Here is a 23,381-nt window from a genome sequence, read left to right on the forward strand (position 1 = left end):
TTTTCCTTTCCATATAAGTGAAGCACTATCAGCATTAATTCCTAAGCTGGTAATGCCATCAAAATCATCATAATATGCATCATAAGCATAGAAATATCAACCTTTGAATTTGCTTGACTTGCCATTGCAGAAAGATTGCTTATGCATTTAGGTATATTCCCTGAAAGACTATTCAAAGAGAGGTCCAACAAATGAAGCTCATCAAGATTACATATACTTAGAGGCATGCTCCCATGAAACTGATTGGAATGCAAGCTAAGTATAAACAGATTTGAAAGATTATTTCCAATCCAACTAGGGAATGGCCCAGTTAAATTATTCTTCGCAGCATCAAAAAGTTTTATCCATGTGCAATTAACAAAGGACAGAGGTATTTCTCCAGAAAAATTGTTATCACCTAGATGTAATGACTGAATTTGCCTCAATGATCCCATAGATATCGGTAAGCTGCCATGAAAATAATTGTTGGACAAATCTAGGAAGCCTAGAGATTGGAAATTCATCAAACAGTCTGGAAGCTGTCCTCTAATGTGATTATTTGACAAATCTAAATATTCAGTGTTCACAGACACGTTAGAACACACAAAAAGATTTGCTGTTGAAAACATGTTGTTGGACAGAAACACTTGTGCTGGCATTGAAAGAAATGCTGGACTGGGCCTTCAAAAGAATTTGAGCTCAAATCAATCTGCAAGGCACTCTGAGGAATCAAAGGTAAATTTTCAATTTTTCTTTTGAAATGGTTGTGGGAAATATTCAATTTTACCATTGTGGGAAGGAATTCCCAGAACCAATTAGGAACATTGCTAGATATTTCAGCTTCAGAAATATCCAACCAATTCATGTTATGTTGGTTTTGAAGCTATTTTGGAAAGTCAGGGCCCAAAATGCAAGATGCCAATTTAATCTTGATTAATTTGAAAGGGGAACCCACTCATTGCTAATGTTAAAGACCAATGAATTATGAGATAAATCCAAAGTTAATAACATGGAAAGTTTAGAGAAATGAGCCTCAGATATCAAACCTTCCAATGAGTTATTTCCAAGCCTTAACTCCCTCATTGGATAGTTGTCCAATGCCTTCATGCAAAGTTCCATTTAATCCATTGCTATCAAGTCGTAACACTTGCAATGATGAAAATGAAGAAAGGTCTGACACCATACCTGTAATTTCATTCCATCCCATATTCAAAGTTTGCAATTGCTTGTGATTACAATTGGACAATGCTTTAGCAAACTCATGAAACTGGCCACTCAACCTGTTTCCAGAAAGGTCTAATTCTCTCAAGCTGCAAACATGAAACAATGATAAAGGTATTTGGCCTTCGAGTTGGTTGCTGGCAAGACTCAAGTATTCAAGAGAGCTCAATTCCCCTATGGATTGTGGTATAGTTCCCCTCAGAGAATTGTGATCCAAATTGAGCATGGCTAGGCTGCTAGTAGAGTTCATTAACCATGGAAATATCAAAGAAGAGTTCATCAAATTGTTGCCAGAGAGATCCACAAATGACAGAGAAGTGGAGAAATTTGCAGCAGAAGAAAGTGATGAGGGGATGGAATCTGAAAGATCACAACCATTGAAGTCCAAGTATTGTAGATGAGAAAGACCACTCACTAGTTGTTGCCAATTGTTTGCAGTGCTAAGATTAACCTTAGGGAGTGAAAGATGCCTCAGAAATGAAAGACGAGATAACCATTGCAAACCAGAACTCAAAGATATTTGGTAAGAGGAGCTAAGGTCAAGATACTCCAAATTTGAAAGATTTCCAAAATTTTCAGGAATAGTTCCATTGAAATCATTTTCACTTAAATCCAAATATTTCAAGGATAAGAGACTTCCAAGTTGTGGAGGAATGTTCCCATGAAAAGAATTGGATCCGAAATGAAGGTACACTAAATTGGAGAGGTTTGAAATTTGAGGAGGAATTTCTGCAAAGAGGCTATTATATCCAAGATCAAGATATTCCAAGAAGAGCATGTTGCCAAACTGATGGGGTACTTTTCCTTGGAAGCCAGAGTGTGAAAGATTGAGGTATCTCAAATGGGTTAAAGAGGCAATAAAGATAGGAATTGATGGGGTGAGATTGAAGGAAATGTAACTAAGATCCAAATAGTTCAAATGATGCAACTCAGCCAGTGCTGTAGTAATGGAGCCAGCTCTTACATGATCAGAAACATGAAGATCAAGCTTCAAAACATGGCCTGTTTCACTGCTACACTGAATTTGTTCCCAGTTACAACACTTTTTTTTTTTATTCTCTCTATGTCCCCAAGAAGAAAGCCAAGCATTGTTGTTGAGATGAAAACCCTGTTTCAAAGTAAGTAGTGCTTGCCTTTCACTCTCTATGCACTTCACAGTAACGTTGCCAATCATGGGGTTTATGCATTTCTCTCTTTCCTATCGGAGAAAGAACGTGATGCTGCATTGACCCTGAACGGAACGGTAGGATATAGTTCTATCAACTTCTCAATGTTTTGTTTCCGATTTCACTTATTTGTATTGCCTATCATGTATGGTGTTTCTTGCAGGAACTTTGTGGTCGTACATTGGTGGTTAGAGTGGGTATAGACAAGGGTGAAGCTTAACAGGAGGATCAGAATCTGCATAGAGATGGCTGCAATTTATCTGTTTATCGGTAACTATAATTACTTTTCTGTTTTTTGCACAATGTATTGAATCATTTTCCCCCCTCTATCGCTATTGCATATAAAGCTTATGGATGGGTGATTTATTGAAAAAAATTTCATGGCATGAGGTAACAGAACATCCCATTTAGATGTATGCTCTTTGCAAAATCCTCAAGTTTACTAATACTCCTTAGATGTTGAACACAACAAGATTGGATTTTATGCTAAAATTTGGTTTGATGATTACTTGAACAGCTCAAGAAAAAAAAAAAAATAGCACACACCCACTTGGTCTATATATTAGTTTAAGCCGATACATGTTGATGGGGGGAGTTTAAATCAGCTTTTTTCTTTTTTTAATGTTGTTTGGGGTTTCCTTCCTTTACTGCTTAATTTGTGTTTCCCAATCTGAATAAAGTTTTTTCTTTCCTCCCTCCTTTTTTTTTCCTTCTACAATGTGTAATAACTATATTATCTCTATCTAAAGTAATGAATAGTGCAGAGTACTACCCAAAATAAATAAATAAAAATTGAATAGTGCAGAGTAATAATGATTTACTTGCTTTAGAAACATCTAAAAACTTTTCATCTCACACTTGCTAAACACAATCGTAGTAACTAAAAAAAGACACATAGCAACTTGAAAGTATAAACATAAAGGAAATTTAGTTCATACTCTTATTAACTATAAGCTCTAGTTTCTAGATTTTAGACAACAAACAGTACACTTCATCCATCCAACCCTGCCTGCACTAACACCAATGTATGGTAGGAATTCCTGTTTCTTGATTTTGACTCAAAACACCCTCTTCAAGCACATAAATATGTCTTGGCTGAAAGCACTTCCCAATGCTAGCCCAGCAACAAGTCCACCACCATAGCCAATCAAAATTATTTTCCAGTTGAAGAAAGATTCTGATTCGGAGTCTTGATCACCATCAAATGTCAGTGGTGGAGGCTTAGCATGATCACATTTTCTGGACACCTGCATCCCACAAAAGCCTCGGTTTCCCATGAACGAATTGTTTTCAAATGTGTTGAATTGCTTACTTTCTGGTATTGGACCTGAGAGATTGTTGAAGGACACGTTAAAGAACTCCAGAAATTTGAGTCCTATTAACTGTTGAGGAATTTGTCCTGAGAGGCGATTGCGAGAAAGATCCAATGCTTCAAGATTAGAAAGCTTTCCAAAGGATGATGGAACATTGCCAGAAAGCATGTTATTTGACAAGTTGAGCAAAACAAGACGCGTCAAATCCCCCATGACATTTGGAATTTCTCCAAAGAGTTTGTTGCTTGAAAGATCAATGGCTATCATAAAATAGAAGTCCTGTTGAAGCTCCTGATAATCCATAACAACCCCTTTGCTAGACATTGTGAATGAATAGGAAATGTCTCTAAAGTCTAAACCAATACTGATTTGGAAATTGAATAGTGCTGTCCTCATATTGTAGTTGACTTATGTTGGAAGCTGTCACGGATTCCAATTCCTAATCATTTCTGGAGCCAAATTTCTAGAGAATTCATTGTGAGAAAGATCAATGATATGAAGCTTGAGAAATGTGCATCTTGTTGGGCACATTATAGCTCCATGAAATTCATTAGACCGTAAAGCAATAACTTTCAACTCTGGAAGAGTGCTCAGCCAATAAGGAAAGCAATCATTGATTCGGTTGTCTCACTTCAAGAAATTCTAGCCTTTTACAATTGACCAAAGCTCTTGGTAGCTTACCTTTCAAGGTATTATTGCTGAAATCAATCATCTTCAGGTTACTCCCAGCCATATATGTTTGAGGAATGGGGCCAACCAATTTGTTTCCTTGGAGCACCAAAGCTTGGAGAGATTGGCTAAAGCTTCCCAAGCATGAAGGAATCACACCACTTAAGTTATTATAGGAAAAATCAAGAATCACAAGTGATTTCAAATTGCAAATCAATGGGGATATTCTTCCTGTCAATGAATTGCCATAAGCAAACAAACTCTGGAGATTTCTTTTTCTCCACATCCAACTGGATATTGACTTGATATCGTTGTTTCCAACATCAACACTTCCCAACTGATCCAGTTCTTGAATAAAAGGGGGGAACTCCACCAAATTGCATGACGCCAAGGGTAAAACTTCTAATGGAGGGTGAGTTACAATTTTAGAATCTTCTCCAGGGAACAGAGTGAGTTTGTTGTATGACAACCCAAGAAAAGAAAGCATTTTGAGATTCAAAAGCATATCAAGGTCCAACCGTCCTTCCAACTCATTGTTGTCTAAAGAGAGAAAAGTAAGATTCTCTAGTGTAAAAACTAAAAAGAGAGTGCGGAATTTCACCTCTAAGGTTGGTTTGTTGAAGATTCAGAAAATGTAAACTAGTTAGGTTCATTATCCAAGATGGAATTTCCCCACTTAAATTGCATGAAAACAAATCTAACTTCTCAAGTGGAGGAATAGTTACATTGGAATAAGAATCTCTTTTATTGAGCAAAGACAATTTGTGCGAGATAAATCAAGCCAAGTAAGCCTCTTCAACCTCAGAAACATGTTAAGTTCTATCTGTCCTTGCAATGAATTGAAGCTTAAAGAAAGAACTTCAAGATTGACTAGTCTAAAAAGAGAGTGAGGAATTTGGCCTTGAAGATTGTTATACTCAAGATCTAAGTATGCCAAATCTGTTAGGTTCATTATCCAAGAGGGAATTTCGCCATGCAAATTACATGATCTCAATCCCAAGTTTTGAATTGGAGGAAGAGTTTCATTGGAAGAACTTATCCCTGGGAGCAAAGATAATTTGTTTCCGGATAAGCCAAGATTATTAAGCATTTTTAGCTTGAAAAACCTCTCGATTGGGAATTCACCATATAACTCACAATAGAAAAGCTCAAGTTTTCGCAAAGATGTAAAATTTGTGAGCATATCAGGTATAGTAGATGAAATGGTCACAAAACCAAGACGGAGGACTTCAAGACTAGTTGCATTTTGAATCAAGCTTCTTAGAGTGGATATCTTGAGTTGCAACTTGTTGATTGGATTTGGAGGAATATACTCAAAATATCTTGAGACAAACTTGTACACACCTAAATACCATAAGTAGGGCTAGAAGTGAGTCGAGCTGAGCCGAGCTAGACCAAGCTCAAGCTCGGCTCACGAAAATTGAGCTTGGCTCACGGCTCGACTCATTAACAATCGAGCTTATTTCTTAAGTTCAAGCTCGGCTCACCAAAAGCTCACGAGCTGGCTCGAGCTCACGAGCTGGCTCAAATAAGAGAAACATAAATACATAATCTATAATTTTATATCAATAAATTATAACTTATATATTTTTAAAAATATTTGAAAAGATCAATTTTATATATTGTTTATCTATCAATAAATTATAAATTTTTTATTTATGTCCTATATTAAAATATATATATATATATATAATCGAGCCAGTTCACGAGCTAATGAGTTGAGTTTATCCAAACTCAAGTTCGGCTCATTTAATTTATGAGCTCAATTTCAGGCTCAAGCTTGGCTCACCAGCTTACGAGTTTAGCTTATCGAGCTGTTAACGAGTCGAGCTCGACCTGACTCATGAGCTGGCTTGACTCACTTCCAGCCCTAACCATAAGTGTCCAATTTTATTCTTAATATATATTCTTAAAATAAATTTAGAAGTAGTGTATATTATTATTTATTAAAACAAAAAATATTTTAAATACTTTATATCATTAAAATAAAACATTAAAAAATTTATTTATGTTTTAATATCAACAAAATAACAAAATATCATTTCAATTCATCTAAAAAATACTTTATATTTTATATATATTTATATTTCTGTATCTTATAAAACTTTTAAATTCGTGTGTCGGTATATCCCGTGTCATATCGTGTCTCGTGTCCATGTGAATGTTCGTGCATCATAGTCAATAATAGTCAATGACAAGATAAAGAAGAGGAAGAAATTGCGTCGACAAAACAAGAGACAACAAGAACAACCCCATTTTTATATATTTGTTTAAAGGTTTTTCATGTATGGCACACACAAACAGTTTTTATACTAAAGGACTCGAAGTTGATGACTTAGATATATAAGAAGAAAATGATTACATCTGATCACCATTTTATTTGATTGTATACTCACAAAAAGTAAATGAGGACAGGAAATTCGACAAAGACATTCAAACCAAAGATATATAACTTGTCAAGTGTGGCCCAAATGCTTCCACTCACTCAACGTAGTCTATACTCATAAGACTCATGACTTGAACTATTGACTTAACAAGTCAACTTATTATGTTCATCACACTATTGAATTATTTATGCTTAATTTTTAAAAAATATTTATTATGAATAAAAAATTAATAATACTATGTGAAGATAAGAATTTCGCTGGCATACAACTCCAACTTCAAATTCGAGTGGCTTAATTTAATTGCTTAAATTAAAGAAATCCACTGATGGAATAAAATTTCAAAACAGGAAAAGGATGTGATTTTAAAATAAAACAAGAACAACCCCATTTTTATACATTTGTTTAAAGGTTTTTCATGGCTTGACCAAAAAAAAAAAGGTTTTTCATGGAAAGTATGCCACACACCAAACCGTTTTATACTAAAGGACTCGAAGGCGATAACTTAGCTATATAAGAAGAAATTAAGAGAATAAGTCTTTTTTGTTACACATCTAATCACCTTTTTATTTGTATGTATAATGTAGATCTACCATGTTACTGTAGCAAATTAGCTGTTGGAATGCACTTGTATCATGGTAACTCTAGAAAAAATTTTGTTAGAATTTGCTATTACGTTGAAATATTTATATGATTTTATAGTATATTTATTATTTTTAATTATAATATTTAAAAATAAACAAAAATAATAGAATGAATGATTATAAATATTTTTAAAATATCATTTATATTTATGCTCTAAAATATATAAATATTATTTTTTCGTGTGTTTTGGGGAAGAAAAATTGGCTTTCTAATCCCTTATATTGGGTTGTGCGAATATTTCAGCATATAAATGAGAAAATTTTGTAGTTGAAGTTGACACTGTTTGTTCATTTTAGAAAAAAACTAATGACATTATCTCCACTAACTCTGTGTCAATTTTCTCCTGTACATGGTCAATTTTTATGCTGCTAGTGCACTTAATTAAATTTGGATTGGAAGTTCAAGTCCATAAGCTCAAGTCTTCTCTAATTCCGTAGTCAACATGAATTCATGTTCATATAAGTTCTATCAACAATTTGGAGAAAATTTTTATGTTTGTAATTCTGATAGCTTAGTGCTGACGCCTGACAGCATAATATTTTAAAGGTTGTTGCTATGCCTTAAAAAGACTACTTAAAGATATTACAGAAAAATAAAGAAAATATAAAACAAATATTCATTTTTTCAAATTTTTTTTATACATTCAATGCATTAAAAATTAAATATTTTTTTATTTATTCCCTTTAAACAATATTCTTATTCTTTAATCAAATCCTATTTAAAGTATTTTTCTCTCGATAAATTCATTTTTAACGGTTATTTATATGACTTCATGGTAAATTGAACTCATAATACTAACCTTATTTATGGGTGTCCAATTCAATCTAATTTGTTCGAACACGGTTAATAACCTAACCGTAAAAATCTAGTTAAGAACGGAACAGAACAGATTGAGCTGCAGATATGGTAGGATGCGAGTTTAGACCTAATCCTATTATTCAATCAATTTGTACTCCTAATATAATATAGTATTTATTAAAAATTATTATACATGTATAATAAAATTGATAGAGATTGCACTTAACTCATGTCTTCTCCCTTTTAAAATTTTAACATGAATTTTATTATAATTTTGTTTCTTTTAATTTTAATGGACTTAATTTTATATTTTTTAATTAATATATTTATAAAATATGAAATAATTAAATATTGTGTGTGATTGAAAAAAAATTAATTTATTACATATAAGATTGGATAGAGTTGAGTGTAGAACTTTAGGGTATAAATAGAGCTAATCTTGAAAATTCTCAATTTGCAAATAAAACAATGTTAAATTTAAAAAAAAAAATTAAACTCGCAAATAAAATTATAGTAGAATCTAAATTCTACTCGATATGGGCCCTACTAATAATTTTAAACTTTCAACTTTTAAGTAGACTAAGTATAGTTCATTATAAAATAAACATCGTAATTCAGCCTGATAGATTTGGTAAGCAGAAATTAAAAAAAAAAAACAGAACTACCACGAGTCCATAAGCACTTCCATAATAACTAACACTTAATATCGTCCCCGAAAATAAATTACAGCAATAAAACAAGGTTAAGTTTGACAATCACACTCATATAACAAATACTATGCAATATAGGTGAAATGTGAAAAAGCATCCTCTTCCACACTCCACCCTGCAGCCACAGCAGTAAACCTAAACAGGGCTAAAATATACAAACATAATGCTTATTATATTAACAAACTTTTTTCTTATATTAACTGCATCACTAAATGTTATTGGTCTCCTTCCAAATGGATACACATGCATGAAGATTCTAGCTGTATCACAAACAAGGCTCTATCTTTTCAACTCAATATACTGTGTACTCTTTTTGCCTGAAAGATATGACATCATTACATGTTAGGTAATATTCAAAATATATAAAAGTGTTAAAGAGCAGAAATATATAGGAAGAATATATGCATTAAGATATATAATATATATTAATTAAAATCAACGGTTAAAATTACTGAAACACCTCAGATACATTTGAAAACTTTCCAAATATATATTTAAGTAACATAAAACCACATCCCATATACATATTTACATATATTATTATCACAAGAACAAGTTCACATGATTACAATTGTATATGTAAGAATGTATATATAAAGCCTAAAAATAATAAAAGGGCCGTGTGATGAACATGCATGTATAAAAATTAAAAAGTGAAAAACATGAATAATATTTTATTCATGACACTGAGTCACGCAGCAATGAAATATATAAAGGCAACTTCTCCCATAAATATGCTAAAAATATCTTCTCATGATGATTCTTATTTAAAAAGTGAAATTTATTTGTTTAGCAACATTTTTAATAAAGGTAACACTTTTATTTTAAATAAAAATCAAATTCTACAATCTATCATCCAATGATCAAAATGAAGTATCTTCACATGATGACACTTCATAATATCTTTATTGGAATAGCCACCATATATAAAACCAAGCTTCTCACCCATATATAATATCTAATCAGAAAATATAGAGTGATCTGAAAAGGCATCCTCTCCAAACTTCATCAATATGCACCTACAAATCTACAACACATGTAAATACTTACCAAACATGATACTTATTCTCAATAACTGAATTATGCACTTATCTCACTTCAAATAGATAACTATGAAGATCTACCTTGCATCACACGAATTCATGTTCAGTAAAATTCACCATTTGCAGTAATGGCAACAGGTAGCACATATTCAGAGTAACAAAATGCTAACCATATTATATACGTAAGCTACTGTTTTAGCTAGGAATTAATCAACTAAGCTATGTTTTAACCATTAAAAAACAATAATAAACGGTTTGGTGTGTCCAATTTAAAACTTCAACAATAAAGAAGTACATTTTAACATTTTAGCACTACTATATTTTATTTCATTTGCATAGAGCAGATATTAATTTTTTTGATATACCAATATTATGAATATAACAACTATATCAACAATAATAAAAACTAGAAGAAATGGAAACGGTGCATACCTTCATATTTGAGATCTGATCCTTTTGAATTTGGCCACCTTGATCGCTGTAAACACATAGAGGTTGTCATAGACATCACTCAACAACTTGAAATAAGCATATCTCCAAGATTTCTTCAAAATCAATGAGAAGCACACTCCCCAAAATGCCATAACAAATCCAGCAGCCATAGCAATGTAGAACCCCTCGCTTACAAATTGTTCATCATCATCACCATCAGCATCATGTTCACTGATCTGGTGACCATGAATGGGACAAGTATTGTTGAGGGGAGCACCACAAAGTTTTGGATTTCCTGCATAAGCAGATGCATCCCTAGTTTGAAGTTGCGTGCCAAGTGGGATTTCTCCGGATAAATCATTGTATGACAAGTCAAGAACACTGAGATCGTCAATCTGAACAAGCTGTGAAGGAATTGTTCCTGACAAATGATTTCTGGATAGATCAAGAAAATCTATTGACTTCAGTTGTCCAATAGTTGGAGGAATGTGTCCACTAAAAAAGTTTCTTGAAATATTTAAAGAAACCAAGCCAATAAGAGTCATCATCTCAGTTGGTATTTCCCCTGTTAACCTGTTGCTGGAGAAATCAATACTTCTCAACAATCCCAGGGTGCTTCCATATTTTGACATTTTCCCTTTCCATGTCAGTGACGCGCTATCATTATAAACTCCGGAAACTTCACTTATAGCGTCATCACGGCTAAACTCATTGCGATATTCATAATGATAGTCATGGGTAATGGTTGCATTTGATTTTTCTTGAGTGGCCATAGCAGACAGATTACTTATGCATTTAGGTATACTGCCAGACAGAATATTTAAAGAGAGGTCCAAGACACGAAGTTCATAGAGATTGCACATGTTTAATGGAATGTTACCATGAAAATTATTGGAATGTAAGCTAAGTACAAGTAGCTTTGGAATATTATCCCCAATCCAGCTTGGTATTCTTCCTGACAACTTATTACGTGCAGCATCAAAAATTTGTAGTTGTGTGCAATTATGCAAGGATGATGGTATCTCTCCTGAAAAATTATTCCCTCCTAAATGTATTGACTGGATATTTCTTAATGACCCCAGAGACTTTGGCATGTTTCCATAAAACTGATTATTGGATAAATCTAGGACTACCAATGACTCAAAACCCCTCCAACAATCCGAAAGTTCTCCTCTAAGGTCGTTGTTTGACAAATCCATAAATCTCATGTTTTTGGTCGAGTTTGCACATAAAAGAGGATTTGCAATTGAAAAACTGTTATTAGACAAAAAAGTTTGTGAAGTAGTTGAAAGAAATGCTGGAATTGGGCCTTCAAATAAATTGAAGCTCAAATCAATTGAACGAGGTTGGTCAGAAACAATAGCTGGTAGAATTGGGCTTTCAATTTTTCCTCGAAAACGGTTGTAAGAAATATTCAAATTCAACATCTGAGAAAGGGGTTCCCAAAACCAATTAGGAACAGTGCTAGAAATTCCAGCACAGGAAATATCCAAATTTTCAATCATGGTTTGGGTATGAAGCCATGTTGGAAAGTTAGGCCCCAGCTTGCAACAGGCCAAATAAATGTTACTTAAATTAAAAAGGGGAACCCAGTCGTCGCTAACATTAAAAACTAATGCATTATGAGACAAATCCAAAGACTCAAGATAGTAAAGTCTTGAGAAATGAGTTTCAGATATCAAACCTTTCAACAAGTTATTTCCAAGGCTTAACTCAGTTAAGTTGGATAGTTCTCCAATACCTTCATGTATGCTTCCATTTAATCTGTTGTTACCAAGTCGTAACTCTTCCAAAGATTGAAGCTGAGAGAGGTCAGACACCATCCCCGTAATTTCATTCCATCCCATATCCAACAATTTTAAGGGTTTATGAGCACAACGAGAAAACTCTCGAATATATTCATGAAACTCCCCTGTCAACTTGTTCTTGGATAGGTGTAGTTCTACCAAATTGCAACTATGAAACAAGGATAGAGGTATTTGGCCTTTGAGCTCATTATTTGCAAGATTTAACTCCTCAAGGGAGCTCAAGTCCCCGAATGTTTCTGGAATGGTTCCTGTTAAACCATTATCATTCATTCTGAGAGTGACAAGGCTACCAGTGGAATTCATTAACCATGGGAATATGAAGGATGCATCCCTTAGAGAGTTGTAAGAGATATCCACATATGAGAGAGAAGTGGAGAAATTGGCAGGGGATGCAAGTGATGAAGTGGGCACAGAATCGACAAGATTGCAACCATTCAAGTCTAAATATTGAAGATGAGAAAGGCTACTCACTTGTTGTTGCCAATTGCTGGCACTACTGAGATTCACCCAAGGAAGCGAAAGATACCTCATGGTTGAAAGTTGAGACAGCCATTGTAAATCAGAATTTATTGGCACGGTTTTGTCCAACAAAGAGAGGTCAAGATACTGCAAACGGGAAATATTTTTGAATTGACTAGGAATAGTTCCGGTGAATGCATTTCCACTGAGATCAAGATGTTCCAAGGATAAGAGGTTTCCAAGCTGAGGAGGCAGTGTTCCATTGAAGTTATTATGACTAAGATCCAAATATGTCAAGGATGACATATTTGTGAGTTGAAGAGGGAATTCTCCAACCAGATAATTGAAACTAAGATCAAGGTACACTAAATGGGAGAGATTTGAGAATTGAGAAGGGATTCGTTGCGAATAATCAAATGCATTCCCTCCAAGATCAAGATACTCGAGGAAGAGCAGATTTCCCAATTGAGGGGGTATCTTTCCAGTGAAGGAACAAGAAGAGAGATTGAGGTGTGTTAAAAAGGTTAAAGAGGCAATGAAATGAGGGATGGATGGAGTGTGAGTAAAGTGATGACCACTAAGGTCCAAATACTTCAAATGATGTAACTCACCCAGTGATGGGCTTATGGATCCACGAGTGTAATAATCAGCATGAAGATCAAGCATGAGAACATGGCCAGTTACATTGCTGCACTTGACGCCTTCCCAGTTGCAACACTCCTTCTGCTGCTCCCCATCTCCCCATGAAGACAGCCAATCATCATCATCCGTGACATTGAAGCCACGTTTCAGAAAAAGCAGAGCTTGCCTTTCACTCTCAATGCACTTCCCACTTGCCACCACCGCTACACTGCTGGTCCATGCAAGTAGCTGCACCACCAACACCACATAAACTACACCGTTCATCATCATCGTTCCAAGCAGACAATATTTGAAGTTAAGTTGTTGTATCATATCATATGTGTGTTCAACAAGCTAAGTACATATTACCAATTTATAACCAACTGATTCAAATCATATTTCTCACTCAACAATCAACATACTCGTGTGGAAGGGGACATAACATAACTTGTCAAGTGTGGGGCCAAATGCTTCCACTCACTCAACTTAGTCTATGCTCCTATGACCTATTCACTTAACAAGTCTACTTAATATATTTATATGATGGAATCAAAATTCAAAAAAGCTTTCCTACTTTCATGAGATCTTGCTAATTTATGTACGATACGTTGCATATTTCCAATTTTATAACCAACTGATTCAAATTAACAATATAATCAACGCATAATGAGGACAGCGAATTCCCACAAAGACTAATTCAAACCAAAGATATATAGTAAATCTAATATAAATAACTTGTCCAGTGTGGCCCAAATGCTTCCACTCACTCAACGTACTCTATACTCACATCACTCATGACTTCAACTATTGACTTAACAAGTCAGCTTATTATGTTCATCACACTAGCTATGAATTATTTATTGTTAGTTCTTTCTTAAATATTTATTATGAATAAAAAAATTAATAATATTACGTGATAATATATAAGAGATACTTTCGCTTGCTTAATACTCCAATTTCAATTTGAGTGCTTTAATTAGAGAATTCCACTCATGAAATCAAATTTCAAAAAAGCTTTCCTAGTTTGATGTACGTTGCATTATATGAGAGAGTCAACAGTCAACACCAAACCCATATTCCTAGAAAAATTGGCTTCCTTATTCCTTTCCGTGGGTTGTGCACTTTCGTGAATATTTCGAATCGGGTAGCAAATAAACAAGAGAATGTTGTAAAATAAAAGATATATATAAAATAAAGATGTATAAATAGAAGATTCTAAAATTAAAATAATTAGCTCAATAATAATTTATATATATATAATAAAATTATATGTTGTAATGTATATATATACAAAGATAGAAAGGAGTATAAAAAATAAAGAGAGAGAGAATTGCATAAATATATATATAAAGATAGAAAAGAGTATAAAAAGTAGAGAGAGATAATATCATTTGTTTATAGTAAGAGAAAGAAAGAGAATATTATTATATTGCTGTTGTTTTTGTATGTACGAATGTAAAACAACATTCTGCTATTTATAATAGTAACATACTTTACTTTTTCAACATTTCTTTAATGCCATTTACCATTGAGAAGCTGAGCCGCCCAGACATTAATGGGCATCCAACTCAGCTTTCATACTTATCACAACACTCCCCATTTGGATGCCCATTTAGGATTATATCTCATTAAAACCTTACTAAAGAAAAACCCAGTGGGAAAAAACCTTAGTGAAGGAAAAAGAGTACAATATCCTTTATGATGGAAACTGCCTCATTAAAAACCTTGTCAAGAAAAACCTAATGGGAAAAAAAACTTGACCAAGGAAAAAAGAGTACAGTCTCCCCCTCTTATCGACATCATTTAATATTTCGAAATCGGCGCATCCCAATCTCATGTACCAATCTTTCAAAGGAGGATTTTGGAAGTGACTTTGTAAATAAATCTGCCAGATTGTCACTCGAGCGAATCTGTTGGACATCAATTGTCCCTTGATTTTGAAGATCATGAGTGAAGAAGAATTTGGGAGAAATATGCTTTGTTCTATCACCTTTGATGTATCCACCCTTAAGTTGAGCAATGCATGCTTTATTATCTTCAAATAGGACAGTTGGAGCTATCATATGATCAATCAGTCCACATGATGATAGAATATATTGGATCAAACTCCTGAGCCAAAAACACTCGCGACTAGCTTCATGTATCGCAAGTATTTCGGCATGATTAGAGGAGGTTGCAGCAATCGTCTGTTTCGTGGACCTCCATGATATAGCTGTACCACCATATGTGAATAGGTATCCTGTTTGAGATCTCCCTTTATGTGGATCAGACAGGTATCCGGCATCTGCATAGCCAACTAGTTGTGACTTGGATCCATAGGGATAAAACAATCCCATATCAACCGTTCCATGAAGATATCGAAAAATTTGTTTGATTTCACTCCAATGTCTTCTGGTTAGAGAGGAACTATACCTTGCTAGTAAATTCACCGCGAATGATATGTCAGGTCGCGTATTATTAGCAAGATACATTAGCACTCCAATGGCACTAAAATATGGTACTTCAGGACCAATGATATCTTCAATTTCTTCTTTAGGACGGAATTGATTCTTTTTCACATCCAAAGATCTTACGATCATTGGGGTACTTAATGGATGTGACTTATCCATATAAAATCTTTTCAATATCTTTTCTGTGTATGTTGTTTGATGAATAAAGATCCCACCTTTTATATGCTCGATCTGCAGGCCGAGACAAAACTTAGTCTTTCCAAGATCTTTCATCTCAAACTCTTCTTTTAGAGTTTTTATAATTGTTGGAATCTCTTCAGGAATCCCAATGATATTTAAATCATCAACGTACACAGCAATTATAATGAACCCAGATGTAGTTTTCTTTATGAAAACACATAGGCAGATATCATCATTTTTGAATCCGTTTTTGGCCAGATACTCAGTAAGACGATTATACCACATTCGTCCAGATTGCTTTAGACCATATAAAGATCTTTGCAATTTGACTGAGTATAACTCTTGCGAATATTCATTGGATGGTTTAGATATCTTTAGTCCTTCAGGGACTTTCATATAGATATCCCGATCTAATGAGCCGTATAAGTAGGCTGTTACCACATCCATTAAATGCATATGCAGTTTATGATATGCAGATAAATTGACCAAATAGCGCAATGTTATCGCATCCACTACAGGGGAATACGTTTCCTCATAATCTATACCGGTCCTTTGTGAAAAACCTTGTGCCACAAGTCGGGCTTTATAGCGCACAACTTCATTTTTCTCATTTCGTTTTCTCACAAATACCCACTTATATCCAACAGGTTTTACATCTTCAGGTGTACGGACTACAGGTCTAAAGACTTCACGTTTTGCAAGTGAGTCTAATTCAGCCTTCATGGCTTCTTTCCATTTTGGCCAATCATTCCTTTGTCGACATTCTTCGACTGATCTTGGCTCAAGATCCTTACTTTCATGCATGATATTCAATGCCACATTATATGCAAATATTTCATTGACAATTGTCTTATTTTGGTCCCATTTCTCTCCTGTAAAGACATAATTTATCGAGATCTCGTCATTTTCACAATTTTCAGGTACCTGAACGTCTTCTGGCGTTATATCAGAATTTTGGACAACTGCAGGTGTCTCTATTATGTCTTTTTCAACAGGAATATTATTTACCTCTTTTCTCTTTCGAGGATTTTTGTCTTTGGAACCGACAGGCTTGCCACGCTTCTGGCGTGAATTTGCTTCAGTGGCTACTTGTTCTACTGGGACATCAATTCGAATTGGGGCATTTTCCGCTGGTATATAAGATTTAGTTATCCTCTTTGTATCGGAAAATGCATCAGGCAAATCATTTGCTATTCTTTGCAAATGTATAATCTTTTGAACTTCCAGTTCACATTGCCCTGATCGAGGATCTAAATGCATCAATGATGATGCATTCCAGTTAAGCTCCTTTTCAGGAAGCTTATTCTCTCCCCCTAATGTTGGAAATTTTGATTCATCAAAATGACAATCCGCAAACCGGGCTTTAAATACATCTCCAGTTTGTATCTCAAGATACCTCACTATAGAGGGAGAATCATATCCAACATATATTCCCAATTTTCTTTGGGGTCCCATTTTGGTGCGATTAGGTGGTGCAATGGGAACATATATCGCACACCCAAATATTCTTAAATGGGAAACATTTGGCTGTTGGCCAAAAGCTAATTGCATAGGAGAGAATTGATGATAACTCGTTGGCCTCAAACGAATAAGTGCTGCGGCATGTAAAATAGCATGCCCCCAAACCGAGGTTGGGAGATTTGTTCTCATAAGCAAGGGTCTAGCAATTAATTGGAGGCGCTTAATAAGTGATTCTGCTAACCCATTTTGTGTGTGAACATAAGCTACTGGATGTTCAACACTTATTCCATTAGCCATACAATAAGCATCAAAAGCTTGGGAAGTAAATTCACTAGCATTATCAAGACGAATTGCTTTGATTGGATTTTCTGGAAATTGTGCTTTTAATCGAATAATTTGAGCCAGTAATCTCGCAAACGCCAGGTTGCGAGAAGATAATAAGCATGTAACAGCCCAGACCACCCGCTAGCACGATATTGTCCGCTTTGGCACACAAGGCCTCACGGTTTTGCTTTTGACGATAGGGATGCTAGCCGAAGCCCCCCACACTCACTCGTCAAAACGCGTCATGCTAGGGAGAGGTATCCACACCCTTATAAGGCATGCTTCGTTCCCCTCTCCAACCGATGTGGGCCTTACAAAGCACACATGTGACCATCTCGAAGATGCATCTATTAGGACCATAAAATATCTAAAAGATCCACATGGTGGATGAATAGGTCCACATATATCACCTTGAATCCTTTCTAGGAATTCAGGGGACTCAAATCCAATTTTTACTGATGATGGCCTTAAAATTAACTTCCCTTGAGAACATGCAGCACAACAAAATTCACTAGTTTTAAGAATCTTCTGGTTCTTTAGTGAATGTCCATGAGAGTTTTCAATAATTCTCCTCATCATGGTTGTTCCCGGATAACCCAAACGGTCGTGCCAAGTTATGAATTCATTTGGTCTAGTAAACTTCTGGTTTACAGTGGCATGTGATTCAATTGCACTAATCTTGGTATAATACAACCCAGATGAAAGTGAGGGTAATTTTTCTAATATAACTTTCTTATTTGAATCATGAGTTGTGATATATAAATACTCATGATTTCCCTCATTCATCGTCTCAACATGATATCCATTTCGGCGAATATCTTTGAAACTCAACAAGTTCCTCAGAGACTTGGTAGATAATAGTGCATTATTTATTATAAATTTTGTTCCTCCAGGAAACAAAATTATAGCTCTTCCGGAGCCTTCTATCACATTGCCTGAGCCAATAATAGTATTAACATATTCCTCTTTTGGCACAAGATGGGTAAAATATATATCACTTTTGAGAATAGTGTGCGAACTTGCACTATCCGCAAGGCATACATCTTCATTACATATCCTTGCCATTCTCTTCAAAAACAAATAATAATAAAATGAGTAGTATGCACAGGTAAATTGAATACTTGATCAGAGTTATTTTTCTAAGGAACACTGTACATAAAATAATGTCATATACTAAAATTTTATTTTAAAATTTGACACAATTAATCATTTCAAAATTCATAAACATTAATATTTCATTATTTATGTACATCACATTTGAAACTTAAATACATAGAAAATAAAACTTAACAATAAGTTCTTTACATTATTTATTTACATATATACTTCACAATCCCACATGTTAAACTATTCCATCATTGATCAAATGACCAATATTTCTTTCAGGATCCTCAAAGAAATCAGATACATCATAATGAGTGGTGGAGTTCTCAGCATCATTTGAAACAAAATTTGTTTCCTTTCCTTTGTCGTTCTTTTTCAAAGATGCCTGGTAAAGATCAACTAGGTGCCTTGGGGTACGACAGGTACGTGACCAATGGCCCTTTCCACCACAGCGAAAACACTTCTCCTCGGTTGATTTATTCTGCCCGATATTCCTTTCTTTATCCCACTTCTGGTGAGATCCTCTCTTTTGAACATAATTCTTTTTTCTTCCATAATTTTTCTTATTATTAAAACCTTGCCATTTACCTCTTCTTGGGTAATTTGCCACATTTACTTCAGGAAATGGGGCAGCGCCAGCTGGGCGCGCTTCATGATTTTTTAATAACAACTCATTGTTGCGTTCAGCAACAAGAAGGCAAGAAATTAACTCAGAATATTTTTTAAACCCTTTCTCTCAATACTGCTACTGCAGGAGCACATTCGAGGCATGGAAGGTTGAGAAAGTTTTCTCCAACATATCATGATCAGTTATTTTTTCCCACACAATTTCATTCGTGAGGTGATTCGAAACATTGCAGAATTATATTCATTTATAGATTTAAAATCTTGTAAACGCAAATGCGTCCATTCATATCGGGCTTGAGGAAGTATCACCGTTTTCTGATGATTATACCTTTCTTCAAGATCTTTCCAAAGATCTGCAGGATCTTTTAATGTAAGATATTCATTTTTCAATCCTTCGTCAAGATGACGACGAAGAAAAATCATGACTTTAGCTTTATCCTTCTGGGATGCATTATTTTCAACCTTAATGGTATCTCCAAGATCCATTGAATCAAGATGGATTTCAGCATCTAATATCCATGATAAATAATTGTTTCCAGATATATCAAGAGCATTGAATTCAAGATGAGAGAGTTTCGACATAATGAAAATTTTGTTACCTGAGTCTTTCTAAGAATTTGATCAGAGTCTCGTGCTGATAACGTGTTGTAAAATAAAAGATATATATAAAATAAAGATGTATAAATAGAAGACTCTAAAATTAAAATAATTAGCTCAATAATAATTTATATATATATATAATAAAATTATATGTTGTAATGTATATATATATATACAAAGATAGAAAGGAGTATAAAAAGTAAAGAGAGAGAGAATTGCATAAATATATATATATATATATATATATATATATATATATATATATATATATATATATATATATATATATATATAAAGATAGAAAGGAGTATAAAAAGTAGAGAGAGAGATAATAGCATTTGTTTATAGTAAGAAAAAGAAAGAGAATCATATTATTATATTGCTATTGTTTTTGTATGTACGAATGTAAAACAACATTCTGCTATTTATAATGGTAACATACTTTACTTTTTCAACATTTCTTTAATGCCATTTACCATTGAGAAGCTGAGCCGCCCAGACATTAATGGGCATCCAACTCAGCTTTCATACTTATCACAACAGAGAATTTGTAGTTGAAGTTGACACAATGATCCTGCATTTTGTACAAGCACTCGTGACATTCATCTCCACTAATTTTATGTCAATTTTTTCGTCTGTACATAAGCTCAAGACTTCTCTAACCCTTACTACACTTTGGTAAAATGTTTATTTTTTTTAAAAATAATTTATAAAAACTATGTTTAGTAAATTAAATTAAAAAAAAACTTTTAATAAATATAAATAATAATAATTACATTTAATAAAATAGTTTTTAAAAATTAAAAATGCTATATTAGATATAAATGTAAAAGTTAAATTTAAAAATTAATTTATATTAATTATATTAGACTTTTTAATTTTAATAAATATAGGTCAATTTTAAAAAAATTCACTTTAAATACTTTTTAAAATATTTTTATCTTTTAAAAACTATAAATATACATGCATATTTTTTTATTTATCAAATAAAAAATAAGATACTGATGCTATATATTGAAAACTACAAACTCTTTCTCAAAAAATTTTAACAAATAAACCAAGCCTAATTCCGTAGTCAACACAAATATACCTTCATAATTTTTTTTTGTTGTCTCATATATACCTTCATATAAGTTCTCTCAACAAATTAGAGAAAATAATATACTTAGAATTCTAACAATTTAGTGCTAACATTATTACTACCAAGTGTTCTAAAAATAATAATTAAAGATATTGATTTTTTTTTTTGTGAAATCAATCATACTATGCGATGTACATTAAAAATCAAATACTAATAAGTTATTTCTATATAGAAATATATTTTTACTATTTTATAAATTTTTTATTATACTATTGTAAACAAATTTAATTATTTGTCTATTACAAATTTAATTATTTTGTTTATTGATTATTTTATTAAAAAATATGTGAATCGATATATATAAATATACAAAAATATATAGTAACTAATTTAATGATTAATATTTAATAAATATAAAATATTTTATTATAAAAATATAACACAAATACTAAATTTTTAATTTGGAGGCCACTTACATAAAGACACAAAAAATGTCTTTTTTTTAAAGACGTGTATACGTATCATAATATGATTGGACATCTTTATTAAACCGGTTAATAAGCTATTTTTTAATAAATCATAATAAAATCGGTTTATTATAACAAAAATAATAAACCTAATTGTCCGTATTATAATTATTAGATTCGGTTTGTTCCGATCAATTTACACAATATAAACCGAATTATATTTAAATTTTTTATAAAAAGATAAATATATCCTTGATTTTTTATTTTGCAGACATTTAAATCTCTAATAATTTAAAAATACAATTAAGTCTCTAAAAAAAATTCTAACCCTAATCCCTTATCTCTGCCCAAACCCAAATCCAAGCTTAATCTCTCACTAATCTATCAAACTGACCCGAAAATTAAAAAATTAAAAAATCTAGCCCTAACATCTCCTTCCTCAATCTTTTCTCACTGAAGCTCAAGCTCTCATCTCTTTGTTCACCGGCTCAATCTTAAGCTCACCGGAGATTGCCGCTGGAAGGCTTTCCCAACAAAGAAACCCTTCGACAACGATAGAGAAGATCTCCAGCAACGATTCTTCCTCTCTCGTCCTTGCTTGTATGATTGTTGACGACGAAGAAATCGATTAGTGAGTACCTATTAGCTTCTTCTCTCATTTTCTTCCACTCTTTCCACATTCCTCTCGTAAATTCCATGTTTTTTCATTTTCTTTTTGGTTAAATTATGATTACAATGGCTCTGTAATTTAGAATGATGAATAATTTCGGATTATGATACCAAGTTTTTTGTTTCAAGCACTTGCTCAAGTGTTTCATCAAAATAAAGAGGCCCTTGTTCATGATACAGGATTTTTAGTTTTTCAAACCTTTCCCAAATGCCCCCATCCTTTTGTTTTTCAATTCATAATTGACTGGTTTTTGTTCATTCTTTTTTTACTTATCAAGATTTGAGATTTGAGTGAACTGAAAACACAAACACAGTCTCTAGAAAAATGGTATTTTCTATTTTTGTTTTTTTATGTAACTATATGATTGTAGCTTTCAAATGTAAATTTGACTTTTTCTTTGGCCTCCAATATTTACTGGTGAGATTTAACTATAGTGAATGCATGATTGTTGAGGAAGAAAAATTGCTTAAAACAATATACATCAATAAGGAAAAACTTGAACAAAAACTACTAGAAACTAGAAGTATAACATAGCAAGATACAACAATAGTATGGCAATTAGGCAACGAAAAAACTCAGCTAAGTTCATAACAGCAGCAAAATTAATACTACCAAGTACCAACAGCATTCAATATTAAGCAAGAAAAATTATCCTTCAGCAACAAACAACACTTGATTTGATTTCCATTTTTAGCATTCAGCAACAATTGTTACAAAACAGTAACTAGTAATCCCTAATCACACTATACCTGAAATCAATAAAGCTAAACAAAAATTTCAATAATGTTTTGATTTCTATTTTTAGCAGCAACAAGAAAATTTCAACAAAAATTTCAGGAATTAAAAAAAGAGCAACAGCACAAAATCAATTATTTGATTTCTTATTAATCCATTCACAGTTTCACATTCAAAAATCAACAACAGGTCACATTCAAAAATCAACAACAGCGGGGAGTGAAGAAGAAGAGAAGAACCGAGGAAGTGAAGGCAGTGCCGCTTACCTTCGACGGCGACATGGAAGGAGGACGGGGACAGAGGAAGGAGGACGCCGAACTACAAGAGAGGAAGCAGAGGCGCCGACAGCACGGACGGCGGCGGCACCGCGGCAGAACCATTGCAGGGAGAACTTAGAATTTTGGTAGGGTGAGTTTGACTTGGGTTCAACGTTC

At 33.5% G+C, this 23,381-nt stretch overlaps 2 protein-coding genes and 1 long non-coding RNA gene across 4 annotated transcripts; 1 reads left to right on the forward strand and 2 right to left on the reverse strand.

Moving 5' to 3' along the window:
- Window positions 1-2,086: 2,086 nt before the first annotated feature.
- LOC140178907 (uncharacterized) lies at window positions 2,087-3,058 on the forward strand. The gene is made up of 2 exons (XR_011871900.1): window positions 2,087-2,443; window positions 2,530-3,058. It is a non-coding gene; the product is annotated as an uncharacterized lncRNA (long non-coding RNA).
- Window positions 3,059-3,424: 366 nt separating this feature from the next.
- On the reverse strand, window positions 3,425-4,075 carry LOC140178775 (receptor-like protein 9DC1). The gene has a single exon (XM_072216024.1). The coding sequence runs from the start codon at window positions 4,073-4,075 to the stop codon at window positions 3,425-3,427; it is 651 nt and encodes a 216-aa protein (XP_072072125.1).
- A 4,782-nt stretch (window positions 4,076-8,857) lies between these two features.
- Window positions 8,858-13,756, reverse strand: LOC112744526 (receptor-like protein EIX1). 2 transcript variants are annotated; one of them, XR_011871481.1, is made up of 3 exons: window positions 10,361-13,668; window positions 9,831-9,912; window positions 8,858-9,202 (listed from the first exon to the last, which is right to left on the reverse strand). XR_011871481.1 is itself a non-coding variant. In XM_025794187.3 (2 exons), exon 1 carries the CDS (start codon window positions 13,579-13,581, stop codon window positions 10,363-10,365), a length of 3,219 nt encoding a protein of 1,072 aa, XP_025649972.1. In that variant the 5' UTR covers window positions 13,582-13,756; the 3' UTR covers window positions 8,858-9,202; window positions 10,361-10,362. The 2 variants fall into 2 exon arrangements, 1 of the variants encoding a protein (XP_025649972.1); XM_025794187.3 differs by lacking the exon at window positions 9,831-9,912 and having other exon boundaries at window positions 10,361-13,756.
- Window positions 13,757-23,381: the final 9,625 nt, after the last annotated feature.

This window comes from Arachis hypogaea, chromosome 14 (genome assembly GCF_003086295.3).
Source record: "Arachis hypogaea cultivar Tifrunner chromosome 14, arahy.Tifrunner.gnm2.J5K5, whole genome shotgun sequence".
Classification (NCBI taxonomy): Eukaryota; Viridiplantae; Streptophyta; class Magnoliopsida; order Fabales; family Fabaceae; genus Arachis; species Arachis hypogaea.

What these genes read in the sequence shown, in the direction of transcription:
- LOC140178775 (XM_072216024.1), bottom strand. Translation starts at nt 4,075, where the DNA reads ATGAGGACAGCACTATTCAATTTCCAAATCAGTATTGGTTTAGACTTT.
- LOC112744526 (XM_025794187.3), bottom strand. Translation starts at nt 13,581, where the DNA reads ATGATACAACAACTTAACTTCAAATATTGTCTGCTTGGAACGATGATG.